The sequence below is a fragment of the Paramormyrops kingsleyae genome, chromosome 15 (assembly GCF_048594095.1).
Source record: "Paramormyrops kingsleyae isolate MSU_618 chromosome 15, PKINGS_0.4, whole genome shotgun sequence".
Classification (NCBI taxonomy): Eukaryota; Metazoa; Chordata; class Actinopteri; order Osteoglossiformes; family Mormyridae; genus Paramormyrops; species Paramormyrops kingsleyae.
In genome coordinates, this window is record NC_132811.1 from 8,959,116 (window position 1) to 8,982,320 (window position 23,205).

At 37.1% G+C, this 23,205-nt stretch overlaps 1 protein-coding gene across 24 annotated transcripts in view; it reads right to left on the reverse strand.

The window, feature by feature from the left end:
- adgrl2a (adhesion G protein-coupled receptor L2a) overlaps positions 1–23,205 on the reverse strand; it is an 88,681-nt gene that overhangs the window by 24,674 nt on the left and 40,802 nt on the right. For 16 of the 24 annotated variants that reach the window (XM_072699622.1, XM_072699635.1, XM_072699634.1 and 13 more), the window contains exons 4-9: positions 16,100–16,209; positions 9,581–9,595; positions 7,734–8,534; positions 1,684–1,974; positions 1,136–1,239; positions 398–583 (exon numbers count right to left, since the gene is read on the reverse strand). In XM_072699622.1, the coding sequence (XP_072555723.1) occupies positions 398–583; positions 1,136–1,239; positions 1,684–1,974; positions 7,734–8,534; positions 9,581–9,595; positions 16,100–16,209 (1,507 nt within the window). The remainder of the gene's footprint in view (positions 1–397; positions 584–1,135; positions 1,240–1,683; positions 1,975–7,733; positions 8,535–9,580; positions 9,596–16,099; positions 16,210–23,205) is intronic. The other 8 variants (XM_072699620.1, XM_072699617.1, XM_072699613.1 and 5 more) reach the window with 1 other exon arrangement.

Here is a 23,205-nt window from a genome sequence, read left to right on the forward strand (position 1 = left end):
GGGTTTGGGCTAGTCTTTACATTGACAGTATGCTGGATCCAAATTTCATTGAACACACAATGACCTGATGCACAATACAGATTATGCTAGTGTAAAACTACAAGTCACACCATGAATTCAGAGCTAAAGTTATATTTAATTAGAAGGCCTTTTATTGTATTTTTTCTGGTAAAAAAGTGCTCTATATAATCTTTATGCAACCTGGGAAAAAGAAATAGTATATAAAAGCAAAAACTATTCTTTCTATAAATGAACTGTAAAAGTTGGTTCTTCACTTAAAGACTTTCCCTGGAGCAGCATGAAAGCTCTACTAAACCTATAAAAAGTCAAGACGCCGCCTAGCTATACAAAAAATGTGAAAGACAGAGTGGCTTTGGGTAATGAAGAAGAAAAAGACCTTGTTGAAACTCCGGCCTGCAGAGTCCTTCTCGCTGGGCCTCAGCTCCTGGAGCTGGGCATCCAAGATGTCCACCAGCTGCTCCATCAGTCTCACAGATGAGCTCACGTCGCCAGCGAAGATGGGCCCCTTGGTGTGTTTGGCCAGCTCATTGGCGAGGTTTGCTGCGTTTTCCCCACTTCTGATCTGGAGCGATATACGGATATGACTAAGCGTAAGTATACGACCGCACATTGAGCTCAGTCAGGACGAGACTACTTTAAGACTGAAGAATGTTCATTCCAACAGATGGCCAATAAAGGGCCTGAATTAATGAATTCATGAAAAAATAGAGATCAGTCCACACACACACACGCACACACACACACACATACACACGCACATGTCTGGTATAGCTATCCTTATAGTGCCTACTCATTCACTTCTATGGGAAAAATGCTAACGCTAACTATGACAACCTTAACCCCCACCCAGCTCTAACCATAACCATAACTAACCAAACACAATACAAGAGTGTTTGCATTTTTAGTTTTTTCATAGCAGTCACTGATTTTTATAAAGTAGAGTTTTCCCTTATGGGGACCAGGAAACCGGTCCCCATAAGGGAAAAAAAAATAGATATTTATCACGTTATGGGGACATTGTGTCCCCATAAGGATAGGTATACCCGCTCGCGCGCGCACACACACACACACTCACTGGAAAATTGGCTGGGAGTAAGGGGTAGTTCACACAAACCTTTTGTGCCACTTGGTTCACCCAGTGGGATGTGCAGTTACTGAGATCAGGTCCCTTTGGGTGCCAAGCCCCCGTGGCAAGAACACACAAATAAGAAGCCGTACCTGTATAAATGAATGAACGAACAAATAAAAAAACAAGCACATACTGATTACCATGATAATATAAGGTTGATTTGCATGTTTTTATTCATTCAAACAAATTTAATTCATTTGAATGCTGGTTATAATTGGCATCATCATAACAATCTTTTTTTTACAATGCTTGCTCTGTCAGTAATATACTTTGATTCAAGGCAGACATGTCCAAATAAAGTGCTGAAAAATACTACAGGCTAATATATATATATATATATATATATATATATATATATATATATATATATATATATATATATATATATATATATATATATATCTCATCTTGGATTAATGTGTCAACATTGAGTAATTAAAATATTTTCTTTAAAAAAAAAAGAAGCAGAAGCAAATTCTTTAGAAAACCAAAAGTAGAAGTAGAAGCCATGAACTAAGTAATGTGTGAAGTACCTCTGGTTCCCTTGGGGCAGGGTCTCTCTACCAGCATTCCCCTCTGCGTCTGAGGCCATAATATCTCCCTTTTCTTTGTGCTTTCACAGAACCTTTCTGGCAAGGGGAAGGAATCAATTGGTGCCACAGTTTCAGGAGCGCCTGGTGGTGATTTAGGTCCCCTGCTTCCTTCTTTCGGGCTAGACGCTGTCGTGGTGTTCTCCAAGCCTTTCTGGGGAGCCGTCGTTGTGGTCGTAGTGGTGGTGGTCTTCAGGGGCTCGAATGTGGCGGCCGTTTCCGAGAAACTTTGCACTGGAAATGATGACAAAGTAACAGTTTATTATTGTTCATGTGATCATACAGGTCTTTCTTCATCACCAATGAATGAGACCCAGAGAGAGAAAGAGACAGAGAGAGAGAGAGACAGCAGCATCCTACATAACACTGGCTATTTTTTTCTAAATTACCAACAGGCTATGGAAAACTGCTGCAATGTGCAAATTTATCATTTTCCTCAAACCATATCTTATTCTAGGCAACAAGGCTGTAGCCTATAAGGAAATAATTACTTCCTGCCTGGCAGCCATCCGTATTTCAGAAATGTTGAAGTACCCCTGATTAAATCTCAACAGAGAAAGACAAGCCCTGTATGTGTTGTTTCATCATCTGAGCCTTTTCCTTGCTTGCTTTCAGCTGATGTTTACATATAAATTACAAGTATAAAACAACTATGGCAATGCCAAGAAATAAAACTGTTTGGGCTGAAGAGTGTTTATTTGATTCTAGATTATGATGCATTACAAATTCTGGAGTGTGCAGTCATTATTTTGACAACTTATTTATACTAAGCATATATGTGTCAATCATAATTCTGTCTCAGAAATGGCACACATTAAAAAAGGACACATATTATGGTATTTGAGAAGAAAAACGTTATGTTTTCAGTCAGACCTGGAAATATTATTATTATTATTTTTTCTTATGTAGTAAGAAAATGTTCCCAGACTCTCTTCTGACTGGAAAACAAATTGTTTGTAGACGGGGGGGGGGGGGGAGTTCTGTAAATCTCCCACTTCTAACATTAAATACTTTTCTTTAGTAACAGAAATGCGGTGAGTCCTGACACCTTTTCATAACACACCCTCACACTGATGGACTACAAAGTGAAGAGGGATACATTTTATCAGTCTGCCGGATTCTGTAGTATATATACAAGACTCTCTTTAAACTCCCTGTGCTCTGCAGGTGGCTAAACCAACTACTTAAAGCAAAATCCATTTTTACAATGCATCAAGTAATGGGGTCTTTTCCAGCTATATTCTCCATAATTTCTGTGACAGGTAATCAAGAGAACAAAAATCATATTACATGTATACATGGACCACTGAGATGAGAGCAATTCTTTACCATTCTTATTATTGAAACTGACAGGCTAATATGATATTATTATTCAGCTGAGAGAAGAGTGATTAAGAAATTGGACAATATATTACTGTTAGCTCTTACAGTTGTGATGGGAATTACAGTGAATATTACTTAGAATGAGTATGCATTGCCACATTGACAAAAACAGTTATACAAGACAACCTACACTAGCCTACAATAACTTCTTAATTACTTTGTTGAAAAATTGACAATTCCGGTCCTTGGCATCCATGTCTGCAGCCTACTTTTCAGTTTAGCAGCAGAAGTACTTTAAACCAAATTCAAATGACAAAACTGCTTTTATGATTTTTGATGTGGGTTAATTGAGGCTGTGAAGTGACGAGTCATCCACCAAGTTTAAATTTAAATAATCTAGGTTTGGACACCTATTTTCCTTAAGGAGGTTTTGCACGTCCCATATCATGAGTGAATTTTGTGCATGCATCTTAGGAATACAAAGTATTTCATTATGCATATGTGCCCAGTACAACAGATAGGGACTATTTCCTCTGCTATTAGTCTGCTCCACTGTTAGTCTGAAACAAGCATTTAATCTCATTACTTTCTGACATTGAAAACCATGAGGAATTGAAGGCAGTGAAATGCACTCTTATGTACAACAACCCTCACAAACGACAGAACGTCTATATGAACATGAGGTGATGAGTTGACTCTAAGCACCATCAAATACGCATTGGCCAATATCCATCAGAAATTTTCATTTTTTGTTTGAAACACAGCACCCTGTAGAAACATGTTGCCCCAATTAATGTCCTTCTCACATTCCGTCTAAATGGGGAACATCAAGTCATTGCCACAGAATGAGAAAAAAAAAAAATCATTCACCATTTACAACAGACATATTCATAACCACATTCAGAACTAACACAGAGTGCCCATTGTACACAACAGGTTTAGACTGGGGTTTAGGGAAGTAATATTTTATTTGCTTCAACTGTTGGTTCAGCTATATCTGAACAAATTGAAATTAACTTTGTATAATATCTGTATCATTTATTTAAACAAAATCTGTATTAAATACTCTTCAGCAGATTCCTATGTTTGCTGTGACCAAGTTTTAAGAAACCTTGAGAATCAATTCAATGACAGAGAACATTCCTTGGCTGAGCTGAAGTAATTCTTTAAATGAGCCTTTTATCATTTTTGAAATACATGTCCCAGATGGTAATTACCTATTAATGGAAAAGTAATAGCTAACAAAATAACCTGATAGCAATGTAAACAATTAAACCCCTGTTCTGTGGATCAGAATGGAGCCAAGCGGAGTCATTGTGGGATAGCCAAAGAAAGCAAGCAGAGAAACAAATTAATCTGCCATCTGCTTCAGAACCAATTCATTGTTAAAAATAAACAAATAAATAAATAAATAAATGAAAACGGTAACCCTTCAGAACATCATGAAATGTAACCAATATGTTTTAAAAGCCAATAAGTCACAGTGTTTGTTCACATACAGTATGCTAGTACACACACACACGCACGCACACACACACACGCACACACACATAAAATAACAAGATAATAATACTTGTATAAAAGTTATTATGTAAACCTACAACTCATGGTCCCTGCCTTACACCAGGAAGGTCATTTGTGGCATAATGTACCAAAAAGAGGGGATTAAGTTGTTGTGCTTGTGTTTCTATGTCAGTATTCGTGATCCAACAACCAACTGCTATTAAGGATTTTTTTTTTATATTAAGCTAAATAGTTTTATCAGAATTTTAGGGTTATGATAGCTATATTACACCTTAACTCATCGTAATTAGCATATTATTTCAGTTATTGTATTTGTGTTGTAAGACAGCGATGTTGGATCAATATCTATAACACTGAATAACAAAAAATAAGGCTGCATCAACTGCATACACATGCACTGGAACAATGTCTATGAAACTTCAAGGAGTGACCATTGGGAGATTACTCCAATCAGAAAGCCAGGGGAAGTAATTAATTCCTTCACTACTCGCACAGATGAGAGGAAGCACAGGTCAGTTTGTGGAATCTGGTGTGAAACAGTAACCGGGGGAGCAAACAGGAGCCTGTGGAGGCTGCCTGTATCCTGAAGTCTGTTTTGATAAGACGCCAGAAAGGGATCTCCGCCAGTGTGCCAGCACTCATCCATGGGGACAGTCAGCGATGACTGCTGAGAACAATGACGACTCCTATCGACATGTGCTGTGACACAAACCCAGATACATGTACACACCAGAGAGCGAAGAAAGAAAGGGATAGTAGGGAAAAAAAACAATGGTGATTTTCCACATCAGTACATTCTTTTTACATTGTGCGTGCTTGGATGCTCCCCGCATTCACATAAAACAAACAGCATTATCTTTAACATTTTCCACAAGACCTTGATCTTTGATCTGAAATAACTTGGGGCATGTACGACAGTCATTTACAATTCCAATTTAGACCACCGACAGTTTTATCGTACAAACTCATTCCAGCACCTGTCTCTCATGTTTGCACTTGCACTGCTGCTGAACTGTTAAAACATTTTAAAAACAGACGTTTATTAGCATTGGTGGTTGCTAATTGCCACTCTCAGAGGTAGATTGGTTAAACAGTAAAAGGTGCAAATTTAAGGTGCAACTGCACGTTTTATTCTTGCACAAAAATCAAAATGTTTACAGAGTGTTAAGTTAATTTGCTAAATCACCTAAAACACTACACGGTAGAACAGGTGCAGCCCAAGGTTAGTTTAAAATTGATGCTATTGTCAAAAATTATTTTTTTGCTTGATAAATTGTACATTCTATCAGACATTTACTAATTTTGTATCAGGAATCACAAATGTTTATGCCTATATCAACAAACTCATCATGAAATAAACCTCATCTATGCTTGGAATTAAGGCCATGCAGACAATAGCTCTCATTGAAAAAGTAATCAACAGCTACAAGCCAGTGTAAGTAATCAATAACAGCAAACGTGGTGTGGTAGTTAATGACAAAGGCTTGTTACACGAAAGCTGTCTGTTCAAGTTCCACTAAAATGCCTTTGTTGTACCTTTGAAAATCACTCAACCCCAGCTGGATACATTAATTATATTGCATGTAAAATCAAATGTGGCACAGTGGCTCAATTGGTAACTCATACATCTAGGGTTGTGGGATTGATTGTGCATGCCTTCCCCATGTTAAGCCTCAAACATCTAAGGTTGTGGGATTGATTGTGCATGCCTTCCCATGTTTGAATGAGTTTCTTTCCAAAACTGTTCATCCACATTGCCTACAATGTGTGAGAGTGTGTGCCCTTCCCTGTGACCTGTGCTTTGTGGTACATATCCACTGCAATTGAATGTATATTAAACAATTTAAACAGTGACTAGATCCAGTTTTCAGTCTAAAATGGAATGATTTAGAGGTCAAAATGTAACTACATTGCTATCTTGATAGTTGATAATGGACATCCTGTGCCACACATTGCATCTTAAAGTCAGAAATGTTTTCAGATAAGACTGTTATTGGAAAACAGATATAGATAACATTTCTTTAACCTGTATTTTAAGGCATTTTAAGACATTAAAATTACTTGTTCCCATTCTCTGAACAATACAAAATGTTATTAACTAAAAGAAATGTTGAGAATCCTGGTTAGTTTTGCTACAAAAAAATGTATCTTAATAACTGGCATTTAATAGGAAAAAGCAATTGGATTTCACATCTTCCCACTGACCTCAATTCTAACTACTTTTACCATATGAATTTTATTAATATTAATATTAATTTGCCCCAGAGATCATTGCACAACTCTATTTTGTTCAGCTACAAAGGAATTATGGTTCTATCTTGCTCTGAGGCTAAACTACTTGAACTCAAGCAGACGCTTCAGGTCTGATAATATTGCAGGTAGGAAATGAGCAGCTCTGAACTGTGATAACTTGTGCAAAGCTCCTTGACCACCAGGATCATCAGAAGCGACATCATGTGATGCATCATGTAGAACCTAAAGTAGGGATTACTGTAGCTGTGGATATTAAACCCCCAATATGAAGATACTAAGTTTCATGTTAAGGTCATTTAATTTCAGTTCTTGACAGTCAAATTAAAAGCTTCCTTCTCTACATAACCTTCTTGACTGATCTAATTTCTTGGTACCGATGGCCTCTTCTTCTTTAGGGTATGCTTCATGCCACCGATCACACATTAATGGTGTGTTTAAGGGAGTTCATACACTGGACCTGTGAGAGTGATCTTTTGTAGCCCCTGTATTCAGACAGGTAGCATTCAGCTGATGATGGAACCTCTTTTCTCATTCAGAGTGGAGTTCATAACATGGGCTCACAGGCATTAGCGCAGGGAACGTGGGAGCCGGCAGCCCTGTAAATCTGCTGAAATCCTCAGCCGGTGATCCCTTATGATATCCTAACTCACATAATGATTTTGTTTACTGCCAGGATATGTGCTGCTTTACTTTGAGATACTTCACATACTCAAGAAAAAAAAAAAAAGCTTTAGTTCAATATCTAATGCCTATTAAGATTATAAATTAAAGATCAGTCATCCGTAACAGCTGCTATACGCTGAACAACATCAATGGAATATGAACAATAAACTGTACTGCACATTGCCCTGTAATAATGTAAGAAAACAACAACAAAAGAAAATATTGCTTACCTTGAGCAGGATCAGGTGGTCCAAACTCCAGATTATACCTTAATATGTAAAAGTTATTCCATACATAAAGCTGGTTGTCTCTTGGATTGTATTCCACAGCTGCAATGTACTGGTACTGATTTGGAAACTGAATATCCACAAATTCCCCACGGTTTTGTTTGGTGTTGTAGATGTAATCTATCACACTTCTGCTGATTTCACTCTCGTTTTCTTCATACGTGGATCTTACCACGTACAGCACTCCACAAATCATGAAGGCATTGGAGGCAGACCGCTTGTCATAAACTGTCTCCCAGGTTGCCTCGAATCGCAGGGTATAAGGGTTCAACTGACTGATCACAATCATCCCATTGTTTTGCTCAGTGGCATAAATGACCCACAGGCCGTTCTCATCCACAGCCAGGTCGATGTCCGTCTTTCCGCCCCACTTGTACGGTGAGGTGTCGTGGTAGTTGGCGTTATTGATGATGGCCTCTCCACTTTTAATTCTAGTCCTAAGATCAAACTTGACAATATTTCGGGTCCTTTCCTTGTTAAAAAACACTGCGCCATCGTACACTACAAATCCAGTGCCATCCACGCGGTGAGGGAGCTTGTATGTGATAGTCTGACGCGTGTTTTGGAAGTCCTCGAGTGAGGAATACTCAATGAGAGTATCAGTGCGGTAAGGTGTCCAGGGCATGAAATAGATTTTGTCGCCTGCTTGGAGAGGGTCTTTGCACCATGCACCCGCCTGCTGTTCCGCTTCATAGAGAAAGGAAGCATCGCCGACTGCTTTAAGGGTCCCAGGGCAAACAAAAACTAGCAATGGGGAAGAGTAACAAAACAAAACAAACAGGTAATAAACAAACAGACCAAATGTAAAGTGACAAAACACCTCTCACAAAGAAGACAGATTACAGAGCACAAACTACTTTTTACATTGTCTTGGTAAATGGGTTGTCCAGGCAACGTGGTGATCAGACACACATTTGTGGTTACGACTTAAAAAAACAAAAACAATAAAATAACATAAAAAGGGCATTTTCAAGCAAAAAGGGAAATTGGTTTTGTGTGTACTCAAAATAGGTAAATGAATAAAAAAATATTTTAAAAGTATAGCTTGAACAAACTATGATATTGAGTAAGTCTTTCATCGTTTAAAAGACAGAGACACTGCTTCGTAGACAAACAGTGTAAATTGAAACAAAGGGATAGGAAGGGCAAGACAGGAAGAAAATATATCCTGTAAATGAAAGCAATAAACTAACGTGGAAGCAGGAATCAGCGTGTCTGTGAATAAGTATCCAGTGACACTTGGTTTCACCACTTTTATCTAGGATCTCAGAGACTTCGTGTTACTGGTGGTGCAAATGTCACATCTATTAAAATCGAAATGAATAAAGAACTCTAAGTTAATTTCGTTTGGGGAGTAAGAAAACCAAAAAAACGGGTGGAAAGAACAGTGAGCGGTGGAATCGGGAGGGAGGGAGAGGGCAGAGAGAGAGAGAGAATACTGTAGAAGTCATAAGTTTAAAAGGCTAAGAATCCCTGTTACCATGGCATGCTATGGAGAGGGTTTGGGAAGCCAGTCAAATGAGATTGGGCTCTCAGAAAAGGCACCTGGGGGCTTGGAGGGAGAGCACTAAGCAGCCTGGACACTACGGCCCACTAACATCCTTAAGCTGCGAGTATCAGTTTTTTAATAAAAACGGCTTCCGTCTTTACAGTTTACTGACCTTAACGGTAATGAGGAGATTTTTCTATTGCCTGCTGGGATCAGAACACTGGAGTAGGGATACGAAGGTTTACAACCATATGCCACAAAAAACAAGGAGCTTAGGGTTTGGGTTGTGTCAGTTATTTACCTTTTTGCTCCACTTCTATTTTAAGCGTTGGAAGAGAGAATGAAAAGGGTGCAAGGAAAAAAAGAGATCAATATGAATTAACTCTATGGTCACATAGGCAGTAGCACAGGTTATGAGACAAGGACATAAAGAACACCTATTCTGGAAGAAAGAAAGATAGAAACATGAGAAATACCAGGAAAAGCCTGAAGAAATGAACAAGTTAGAAAAAACGACGGAAGGGTGTAAATGGACAATGCTGTGTCATTTTAACAAGGCAAAATTTTACTGTTAGCAGAGCTAACAGTCAATCTATTGGTAATCTATTTGGCTATCTCAGTTTGATAATCATTGGTTTATGCTGGTTCAAGATGGATCCAATCATTTAACGGGTGTTATTTGCCTAAGAAAAGGCCTTTATTTCCCTAAGAAAAACACATTGTCCCTTTATGACCCTTGTTATTATTATTATGAAGCATAAAAACACATTACTGGTATTCATGCTGGAAAAGCAGACAGGAAATGTGCTTGTTTCAATACTGTTGTTGTATGTCATACAAAGGAAATTGTCAAATTTGTGATTTTTCGCCATAAACCAAAACATACACCCAGTGGCCACTTTATTAGGTACGCCTAGCTAGTACCATGAAGGACCCAGTCTTGTGGTTCTTCAGTGTTGTGTGCCCATTCTGCACATCCCTGTTATACTGAGCTGTTATTTTTGCACTGGTGGCCTTCCTGTTAGCTTTAACAAGTCTGCCCATTCTCCTCTGACCTCACTCATTAACAAGGTGTTTTCGGCCACAGAACTGACCTCGGCTGGACGTTCTCTGTTCATCACACCATTCTGTAGTGTGAAAATCCCAGGTGGGTGGATGTTTCTTTTGGTGCATAGCACCGAAAGTCATATAACGTTCAAAATGGAAGAGCCCGGTCGTTCTAACGCTTAGCTACACAGCAAGTGAACATCTTGACCCTGCCTGCTGTATGCATTCAGTCACAGCCACACGACTCGCTGCAAGAAGGAACAGGCTGTTAGCAAGCAGGTGTACATAATAAACTAGTCACTGAGTGTAACTGTATGCACACAAGTCACCTAACTCAAAGACTAAAATTAGCCATAATATGGTGAGGTCTGGTCTGGTAATAAAGCATCGAATCCCGTTACGAAACAGCAATGCACTGAGTCAGTGCTGCTGACTTAGAGTTATTGCATTGTGCCTTTATTATTTAGCGCTAAGCATGCATGCCCAACAGTATAACATGATGTGCAATGAAAAAAAAAAAGTAGCAATGCAATGCAATTCCTTACGTCCTTCACTGAACATTATCTATCTTTTCCTCCTTTTGAGAGGGCAGGTAATTAGTCTAAGTGACTTCTAAGTCACAGGAGGGGTGTTATTAGTAGCAGAAAAATAATGCTCTGACCTACAAGTGGAGCAGTTCACACATATTATATTTCTTGATTGTTAACATGCACTGCATCATTCAGTTCAGTATTTTGAACAAATGTGAGGCTGCAGAAAATGTTAGACAGTCTGTAGCTTTAATATTGATTGTAAATTTTGTAAATCTATCCAAAAATAAGAAAAACAAATTCTTTAAAATTAAAATGCTTATTAATACACAAAAAAATTGTCCATCAACATCCAGTTTGATTATCAGTGGGTTAATTATAAAGAAAGAAATATATTTTGATCAAAGAAAACAATAAGGACTTCTCTGAATAATTAATCTTGCAGTATTCTTCTGGTAAAACGAACATAATGCATTGCCCAGCCAAATCTCCTGTTTAACAGCGGTTTCAAAATCCTCTGGTCTTGTTTTAAATTTATCTTAATGTAAACGACTACATACAGAAAAAGATAAAAAGCAGTATGCAGTTTTATGATACGTATTTGTCTCATGCTTAGGCTTTATAAATATTCCAGGTTACACTATAGCAAGTAACAAACCACAGAGAACATTCATGTTTTTGATGAATCAGTCTTGCATTCAACACAGGGAATCTGTCAGGAGCAGTTCTCGCACAATAACACTATGAAAGTGTTGTAGTTGACTTGAATGAAAAATAATGTAAGATTCACAAAATCATAAACTGTCGAAGATCTTACATATCACTTATGCGTAAATTTCTGCCTTGTGAAGTAATAATAATAGAGTTGGAAAGCTCAGGTCCAGAAAGCACAAATCCAGACCAAGATTTCAACCAACCAGTTAAGTACTCTGTGCATCTGACTCTTTATGCTCAACTGGGTGGATGAAGCAAAATCTTGGTTGGGATTTGTACTTTCTGTACCTGAACTTTCCACCTCTGATAATAATAATAATAATAATAATAATAATAATAATAATAATAATAATAATAATACCATCTGTCAACTGCACAGCACAGAAGGCTGGGGTGTACCCTACACAGGATGTCTGTCCATTGCAGGGCGAACACACTGTGGCTGATTCAGAGAGTTTCTTAGCCTAACTGCATGCCTTTGGACTATGGGAGGGAGTCATACTACCCACATAAGATGGGGATAACAGACGCAGAGCTGGCATTCAAACTCCTGACCCTCGAAGGGGGGAGATGAGAGTGCTAGCTACTGAACCACGGTGACACCCCAAACAAAGAAATGTAACAGTTTATATGCTGCTACAGTATTATTTGTTTAGTAAAACAAATAAGGTCGTATAACACAGTACAATTTGTCATGTTATCTATTTTTAGCAATCAGCCCGTTTAGCTCCTATGTTTACCTGGTAAATCAAAGTGAATGCATTTTCTTTTCCTTAGGTTATTATTATTATGATTATGATTATTATTATTATTTTATTATTCACACCCAAAGAATGCCCTTGTTTGCAACTGTGCCATATTAAATGGCAATAATCACCTCCGGTGGGAGACATATTTATGGGTTAGCTGCATTCTCGTAGCCTAAGAAATCAAACATAGAAGGAAATACATTAACACACAGCAGATTTTACAACAGCAAAAAAAAGACGGCAAGAAAAAGGAATGATAGAAATCTGGAAAGGAGGGCAAGTGAGACGTTTAACCTGAGATGATGTTAGTTCAAGTTTTCAGAAAGAAAAGAGCATAGAAATCAGGGCAAGATGGAAATTCCTGTAGATTGTACAAGGAAAGAAAAGAGTCAAAAAGGCATTCAGAACAGATGAGACCCTTGATTTTTGCAATCCCAAATCAGTGTCGAACCATAAATGCTACATGTCATTTAGCTCAGATATATCGTATACTATTCTATCAATATGTGACCCTTGTAACTAAACATGTTTTGCGTCAACATTTAAACGTGCAATAAGTATGGACACAGTAAAATCAATATATCCTGTTGCCAATTAAATATGGCATTATTAGTCATTATTTGAAATGTACGCTGAGTGTAATCTATGGAAACACCTGCTTGTAAATGTGCAGTACTGCTCTAGTTTTGCTCAGCATTTATTATGCAAATATTTAGCTTGGTGATGGCAGCGGTCCCTGGCCCTGCAGGCAGCATGCTCCTTGGACAAGACTGAGGTGCTACCAGGCTGCTTTCAATCAGCGGCACCCTTTACAAGTACTCTGTTGTTTTCTCAGTAATAGACAGCTGGGCAGCAATTCAGTTGGTCGATAATGCCAATTAGTCAACCATGCCTGTTTAATGTGCTAAAAAAAATGGCAAATGCCAATTCTAATTTCCCCGTGGCATGCCTTACAGAAGCTGGGTATTGCGATGTATGATATCAAAGAAAAATGATGCCACTTGATTTGCAAACTTTTTTACAATTGTAAAAAAATGATACAACTGTAAAATAGTGTCTTACCATTACCTGGAGAAGCACAGAATTATCCAGAGAAACACATTTATGAAGCATATTATAAGGCAATTAAAGTAATACTTTCAATATACAGGTAATCCTGTTAGAATTCAGGTAAGATAAAATCCCCTGATTCCCAGGTATTGGCTCATTGATGTATCAGTCTGTATAACAAGAATGCCTCCCAATTTGAGTAAGATTAGAGTAAGAGGCAGAAAAAACAACAATTATATAGACAAATACAGTATGGGCAAGACACTTAAAATAACAGGGGCAATGTAGTTGACATGAGTAACTTATGCATCGCTCTTCGTGAACATCAAATTTAAACATGACTGTGCTTTAAAGACTACTCATTATACCCTTATCTGGGGACAACATAATATTTGCATTAGTCTTCTTGGAAGAAGTTATCTGTCAGCTGAAAGTTTTTTTTTTTATTTTTTAATTTTGCATCACCTCAACTCCTGCCTCTAAGTCGTCTGAGACCTTCATACCATCATGTGCATGTCCCTCCCCGATTAAATGTATATAACATAATTTACTACCATCAGGCTTAGGGGTTTTTTGCTTAAATTAGGATACTGGACCTTAACTAAAATGTACCGAAAAAGGTATAACCTAGGAAAGTTCAGTCATCGTTAGTCTGTGGTTCCAATCAAGCATTTTTCTGAGTACATGGAGGGTATTTGGAAGCAAATGGATACCCGGCACTCCAAGTGATCCAAGTATCGTAATGGCAACTTTTTCCATTTTTCTCATAATAGTAGGTTGTTGAGCTGCAGAAGTGCAATAGCTGTCAAACTGTAAAAGCCAAGCTTCAAAATACACATTGCCGAGTGCCATTTATCATGTAGCTATAAAGCAATCTGCTTCTTAATCTCACTCGAAGAATGATGGTTATTGTTGAACAAAGATTTATGTAGTTTTATGTTTGTTAAACTTCTCTTTTTCCACCTGGTACATGGCTCTCATGCCACAGACCTATATGTTGCCAATACAGATGCAGTTGTATCTGTGGCATCTTTCTAATACTCTTCTAGGAGTTTAGTGAAGTTTTTCAAGAGAAACAGTATACTGTATATAAGTGGCTCTGAAACTCTCATAGGTGATGGAATGTACTTCTACACTGAACTTGACTCTCATAAGCTCATTCTGCCATTTCTGTCTGACGCTCATATGTTCCATATGCATGACACAGCCTCAAAATTTCTCTCGAGGTGCTGAGTTTAGTACTGATTTCTGTTAAATCACTGACAGTATCTTACAGTGGAGGAAAGATGATGCCAAATATTAATGTCATGGACAGACGGAAGAAATGTTTATAATAGTAAATATGAAACTCATTATGCCTGTGTAATATCAAACCAGGTTTTAGATGAGCCTACACCAAATAAATATTGTTGTCCTGGCAACGCGAACCTAACAGACTTCATTTTAACACATGATTGATTGATGTTAGAACCAGTAAACCTCCATATGGGCATATAAAATGCATTACAGATTAAAAAGAAGTTACACTGTTATCCATATATACTGTAATGGAAAAAATGTAAGTATATATATATATATATTTACCTATATATATATATTATATATGTGTATATATCTCCTATATATATTTCCAATATAAGAATCAGCATCCTAGTATAGGTACAGGTGTATCTAATCCCAAAATTACTTTATTGAACACTTTATGCTATTTAATATTTAAATAATTTAGAATGTCACCATGAGTATGTGAAAACTTGTTTTGATATTTATAATACTGCACCAATTATTTGTAATACTTTGATGTAAAAGTTAGCTAAATGTCAAACGCTATATTAAAGCATTTTAACATTTTTGTTGGCCTTAAGTAGAATTTTCTTCTCCATTAATAATGGGCATATAATTAACATCAAAATAATATATAATATCTAATTTGGAGTAAAAAGTTCATTTTGTTCTGTAATTGATTATTTTCGCAAGGTATTAACAAATTTCTAACAGCTATGGTTTTCTTGTGACCCCAGAAAGCCTGACTTTGTGACAAACTTGCATTGCACCTGGTTAACTCTCCTCCAATATCATCTATTTATGAACAAAATTTGAAGCCTGATCTTTTGTTCTTCCGTTATATAGATTCCCCCTTCTGCCTCCTGCTTAAAGCCATCTGGCCCTCAGCTAACAAATCAACTGCTCCCAGCCAAATGGCTTGCGACAGCATCTAGACAAAGTATCCACATGTTAGCAAGATCCAGTGTCTAGTGTGCTATCATCTGCGTCTCAGTCCCCTGCCTCAAGGTGTGGGGTCACCTGATTATGATTACTCACTCCAACTGATGGAGTAATGCATGATTCATTAATTTCATAGATTTTTTACAATAGCCCTTTTCTCTGCATTTTCCAGGTATCACTTTCTTTGAAGTGGTAAGGAGATTAGCTAGTTTTTGCCAATATTAACATTTAGGATTAGGGATATTTTTCTGCTTGTTTAAGGAAATTGTAAATGCACTGCAGATTATTTTGAATTTCACTGTTCCAGTTTACTATAGTTGAGTTGTATTTTTATTACTACTACTTTTTTATTACATTATTAAATTGGGTCATTTTTATTTGAAAATACAACAGCACAGTCAACATGTCTACATGTAAAATAATTACCCCAGGATACTGAGAATCACTAGTCTTATCATCCACAAATAAATAAATAGCAAATATTGAATGAAGGTCTGTACTTACTATAGGGTACACATTCATACTGGACCTCTAGGTATTTGTAGGTCCCTGGACAGGGATCGGGGAAGACATCTGACCCAGTAATCACAACACACTGGGTCCGATTGTTACACCTGAAAAAAAGGGGCATAAAAGAATGCTTAGTCTCCACCATGGGTGTCGCCGCCATTAAATCTGAGGGGGACGTGTCCCCCTCACATTCCATAATTATTCGTTTGGACCCCCCCCCGCAATTAACATAAAATATTAGTTTTATGCCAGTGTGTCTCTCCCCCACATTCAAAATGCTTCTGATGCCCCTGGTCTCCACCCTTGACTCTTTAATTTGAAGAGTTAACAAATCTTTGGAATATTTATGGGCTTCTTCATCCCTCATCCATCTTCCTAAAATCAAGGTGAGGTGGCACAGAGTATTAATAGTAGGGATACCAGAAAACAAAAAGCAACAAAACAGTAAACATAAAATCCGGTACCCATAATGTTGATAGGAGAATAACAATATTAATCTGAACATCTTCAAAGTGGATACTGGATTTGTGAGAATTAACTGCAACAGCAAACCCTTGTTTTACTGGTATCGAAAGGATAGAGTGACATTTTATCGGTAGTATTTTCTTTAAAAGTCAGAGAAATGATATCAAACTATGGCAGCTGGTCTGAAATGAATTCTGGCTGTTTTAACAATGTTTTTTGAAGAAAAAAAAAATCTGATTACGCTTGATTAAGGTTTCGGTTTTCAAAATCAAAAGGTATGGCGTGCAGTTACACTGAGGTTTTTGAGGTAATGTTCATTACAGGAGACAGTATTTTTTCTGAGCGGACAAAGTTACAAGGATGCAGCTCTGTAATACTATTTCTAAATAAAACCAAACAAAAATCCCTATCAAGTTAGGCTTACTTCTAGGCCTATTTGCAAAGAAAATGTCACAGATAGAGGAATGGCATTTGTGCAGCTTTTTCTTCTCCTTCTGTTGTTGCTGCATGAACTTCTAGAATCAGGAGGTAGCATTCCATCATAAATACCCACAGAGTGGTGCCATAGCCTTGCTCGACTAATCAATATGCCACCATGTAATATTGTTCACATTCATTCACTGTAGGGTCAAATATGCTTCAGCTACACTCAGAACGTGTCCTGATCTATCCGAAAAAGTAGGCAGCTCTCCCTTTTAACAGTTCTTTCCTGTCTCCATAATCAGCAGTGCACAGTGCTTCTAATCAATAGCTCTGTTCTGCTGATTAAGCAGAGGCTAGAAAATATATTTCTTTTTGTCATGCACCAAAGTGTTTCTTCAACAGATCATTGAAAATGTAATCATGGAGGTTTATCACATTTGTTTCCTCCTTATCCTCCTCTATACCATTCATTCATTCCAAGAAGAATAATGTTGAACACTTGGGTCCAGTGAAATGTATGGGAATTACTTTTTTTTAAGAGAATGATGTTTCTAAATCACCATTTTTACATTAATTAAAAAAAATGTTTTTATCAGCATTACAAGATCGCAGTACTAAATTAAGTGACCTAGAAAGCCTTTGCATTAAAATGAAGAAATTTAGCCTAGATGAATGTGGGTCTTGACCAGTAACCAACAGACATTTCCAGTCCTCTTATTTAAAACCTGCACTGTATGACAGTGGACAGCTTCTTCAATCTATCAAATGAGCAAGCCAAAAATTAAATGAAAAATAGAGTCACAACAATTTCAGGAATGTAACACTGAAAATGTATAATTACTAAAAATAGCTATAACGTACATTTATCTAATTCTATCTATTTCATAAGTTAAAATGGCAGCTGTGGAATTTGTAGCATTTTTCTTTCATGTCATTGTTCACTTATCCCTATATTCCTATTTAAAACTTTATGCAAAAAACAAATATATGCATTGTAATACCACCCCACACGCACACAAACACACACACACACACACATTTGCAATTATATCTTTGTGGGACCACATTCATTTCTATGGAAAAAAACTTTAATCTCAACAATCACAACCTTAACCCCTACCCAGCCCTAACCTTAACCATAAGTAACCAAACAAAATACAGCACTTTTGACATTTTTAGTTTTTTGATAGTAGTCAAAAAATGTTATAGATCTGAGTTTCTCCTTGGGGGACTGAAAAAATGGTCTCCACAACATTAAAATAACATTTTTTTTCATATTGTGGGGACATTTGGTTCTCCCTATGCAATATATACATAACCCAAAATCACGCGCGCACACACACACACACACACACACACACACACACACACACACACATATGATGTATGATATAGATATTATAACCAAATTTGCAGTGTTTAATTAGTCAGTATAAATAAAAAATGTTGAAACCCTTTAGATATTGTTGCAGTTTCCTTCAGTTCATGCCCAAGACCACAGGGTCTTACGATGGTGCCAATCTGCAATGGTGCAGAGGTGGAGCAAGACAATTATAGATATTATGTAACAGATTTTGATGTTTTGATAAGTGTACAAACGCAGGTTGAAAAAATACATAGATGACTATGCTGATAAAAATGACTGATGAAGCATCATCCATCCACCGCTTATCATGTACGGGGGTCACGGTAAGACGGGAGTGTAACTCAGGAAGTACAGACCACAAGATGGGGGACCACAATGCATGGGCTGTCAGCCCATCACAGGCCCACGCTCACATACCATGGGTAATATAGAGTCACCAGTTCGCGTAAATGCAGCAGGAAAACTGCAGCACCCTGAGGAAACCCGCACAGACCCCGGGAGAACCGGCAAGCTCCATACACAAATGCACAGGATCTGAATTTTCAGACCAGGATGTGTGAGGCCACATATTTATTCTAATTGTGAATAAAATGTATAATATCACTTTAGTCCTTGTACTTGTAAAGCTACATCAAAGAAAATTAAATATATGCCAGATACATCCAATGATGTTCTTCTTTATTCTTAGATTCTCTCACCATTTAATCTAGAATATTACTTACTATTAAAATAAGAATATTACATGCATTTATTAAATAATCAGTTTCTTTCCTCCATAGCACACGATGGCTTTGTGAATCCACGTGCTGGCATGGTAATCATCTGCGTAAGCTTCGACCTTCACAAGCAGTGTCTTGCCCTATTGCCGGTTTTGCTTTGTTAACATTGTTTCCTTTCTGGTTCTGCCTCCAGTGCTGTTGTTCCCTAACACCTCTTGAGCTCAGACTGCAGAAAAAAGGAAAAAAAAAAACTTCTCCGGGGCTAATGCTAAATAAAAGACTACAGCCACTAAGCACGTCTGCTTCTGTGTTTCACCAAGCAAAAGAGTAACCAAACAGTTTTTCTCTTCAGCCATTACTTAATATGGGATCCTACAATATCAGTCCTTAGAATTCCCCGTAGGGCTGACCATCGATTGGATCATCATGGTATTTTAGCTCCCAGTTTAGCACCCCAATTCACCTCAAATTCTCACCATATAAGTCCTCACTCTGTCAAATGATCCAGTTTGCACAGCATTTGTATGGTATGTGTCAGCCACTTTCCTGCATGACTGAGCTTATGTAAGATTTGACAAGTCTTATTGAGTTCCACAGAGACAGCATGTCTTCAGCGGCCCATAAATTGCTTGTCATGATAAGCCCCGTGAATGCTGTTGCACAGCTTGAGTATACAGTGTGCGTTGTCATGCATATGCCCTTGGCATCAAGTTGGTGACACACGCATAAAAGTTTAATGGTTTTGCTTGAGTAAAACCTATATTGTCATTCATATATCATATATGGTTTCGGTGCAATTTTCTCAGGTTACCTACAAGCTGATATTGAATGCGAGGGTTTAGAAGGGATTTCCATCAATTTTTTTGACGGTTGGTGCAGAGGTTGAAATGTTGGGTTTGTGCTAGATTTGGTCCTGGTTTGAGTGTGTCTGGTTCTCATGCTCACAAAGTCTGTCAATGTCTATAGGTGATTTATATAGAAGACTAAATAAATAAGACATTAATGCTTCTATCATTTCTAGCTTTGTAGTCAGGTTAAGTGCTAAAACTGGGTCATCGCAATAACACCAAGGGTACCCTGGAGTACACGGTGCCGCCGTTATAACATTATATTTTTTCAAAATAACTGCAACTTATGTAAGATTAGATCGGATAGTAACACACATCCATGAATGGTTGCAAGAAGGAAGCAGTTGTGAAATCTGATGGAGAACAATCCCCATTACACGTTACTCTGCTCATTGGGCAAAGGTCTTAACAGAGCGTTCACACCACTTCAGCTTAATAATTTGTGTCTAAACAACTGGACTAAGAAGTACCAAAAAGCAATGCATCATAAGGCTTTTTTTTGCTAAACATGGGATTTCCTCCTCCAGACAAAATACACCTCAGGTTTGACCTTAAGGGTGGACTTTTATTACATATTGGCATCATACATTGAAGGACTGCAAATTTTACATAACTAATAAAATAGAATAACAATGCATGCTTTGTATTATTGAGAAAATTTAAATGATGGTCAATTAATGATTCACACTATATGATGTTTTGGCTGGTATATAAGACACATTTAAATCAGTATTTAAGACACATTTAAATAAAAGTATTCATTATAACGTTCTACATAAAAGTAGATAAGTAAATAAAAGTATTCATTATAACGTTCTATGAGAACACTGAAGCATTTCATGCAGTTCCATATAAAGGCACCCCCATTTTGTAACAAAAAACAAATGCATAAAAATCTATTTCACCAAGTCATGCTTTCTACAAACACTTTAGCTAAAAATTTAGCTAAAAGAAATGCTATTTTCAGATTCTACACTAAGAACATGTTTTCATTGTATCAGATCATGTCGGAGAAATAAAAGACCGGATATTGATCTGGGCTGATATACAGATCTAACAGTCTAATCTGATTTTCCAGTAAGTCTCCTCACCATGAACATTTCTGACTTGACAGGTGTTGAAAAAAACATATATAAATAGTACAGAAAGATATTAAGTGATGATAGTTTTGATAACATGTGTTAAAACCACATATTTAACATCTTTGCAAATAAATACTGTTTATAATGATGGAAAATTCCTAGCCATGAAATGCACAAAAGGTTACTGAGAATTACCAAAATAGAAATAATGTACGTAATGTACATAACCAAAGAAAACTACATGCTTCCAAGTTATTCAATTGAACATATTTATATTTTACAATTGAAAGCAAATGCAAAGTAATATAATTTAAACTGGGCCTTATAATTACAAGTATAGAGGGTTATTAAACGATATCCTCAAACATTTTCCTCAGATATTTTCATGCACTTATATTCCAAAAATGCCTTGTTTATGACATTATTCTTTAGACCGCTGATTTGAAATGACAAGACGACAGGGTTAAATCCATCACAGAAGAGAATTTACATCCAGGATTGCTTATGGATGATTCATAGCCAAATATTAAAGCAAACACTCTGTGCTCAAGCCACATAGATCACATTTCGTTGAAAAATTAAAAGCAAGGCCAAGTTCAACAAACCTGTAAGACTGCTAGAAATACTCATTGTTTCCTTCCGGTTAGCCAAGTTATGCTGTGTCCTTATACCAGCGAAACCAGACGTGGAAGCTAATGATCTGCCTGAAAAAAAATCACATTCAACGCTTGCATAAGCTAACCTTAGGCAAGCATCCCTTCCCTCCTAATCACTGTCAAATGCTAAAGAAGCTAGGTTAATGCAGTTCAAACGTCGGAACAGCCATTTAAAAACTGTTAAGGGCTTGTGCTCTTAGGGGCTGAGGAGAAAAAAAAGTCTTGGCACTAAGATACCTTTCATCTTTGTCATTATTAATAACAATCCAACTTTGAGAAAATTATCCATAGTATTATACTCAGCCGGACCTCTCTAAGGCAAAATAATGTTGGCAGGTAAAACATTCTTCTTATTCGCTACCAATTCCATTCAATAGTGATTACTGATTCCCCATTTCAATTCATAATCCAGACGATATCTTTATCTTATGGTTGGTGCTCATTGATTTTCTTTTCTTTTTTTTTTTTTACTGGAGTACACTGTATAGAACAGAATATTGTCATTGCCATTGCACATGCACAATGAACGTTTATGAGCTTCATTTGTTAACAGTTAGGGTTACTGAACTGAAGTCCACTCTATGACTGGGGGCAAAAGTAATCATGACATTAAATTTTAATCAGAAGTACTTTAAATATATACAAATACATATATTCATGTGCAGTGTGAGTATATAGGTATCTGCTGTCAGGCAGCAGCAATGAAGGTCTATATAGAGCAGTGCAAGCAGTTCTGTCAATGATATAAATAGTGTAAGCAAGAAGCATTATTCAATGTTGAAAACATAAAGGACGTTTTACCTTTGCAGTGCATTTTTTAACTAAATCATCTATGGAAAAAAAGTAAAATAAACAGCGCTGTCATCAGTGTGCGCCACTGGGATGTGAACATGAATCTACCCGCAAGAAGGGTGGTATTACGGCAGGGCTGCTTTGAGACCAAAATTTTTTGTGTCTTTTTGATTAATCCATGAAAAAAAGCCCAATGCAACATATGTAGGTTATTCCCATAAAGCATAAGAAGATGCTTTCCTGTGCTCATTTGTCTGTAAAGCTTATGATGGCAAATGGAGTCGATACATCAAATCAACCCACCCCAATGCTTCCGAAGAACTGCAGTGATTCAGGCTACTGATAACAACAAATAAAAAAGACAGTTCTGGTTTTCCCTTTCAGCTTATTAAATATAGCCGTGAGCGGTAATGTTCTGGACGAAACCTTCATGGGAGAATTACCACCTTTTCAAAAGATCTTTACAACTTTCACTAATAATATCCATGGATTTCGCTAAACAAGTGAGTAATAAAACAAGTGAGTCATAAAAAAGAAAATAAATGCAAGCCTGTGTTCTTTACACATATATTGGGAGTCCTTACTTAATTTTAAAACTGCTATATAGTATATATACAGCAACCATTCATCTACAGTGATCTTGAACATTTTTGGGAAATTGTTGAAATACACCAGTTTCATTACTTTTTTTTCATTCTTTTTCTGTCGCCAGCCACATTGTTTCAGAAGCACAATATTTGTTTAGATTA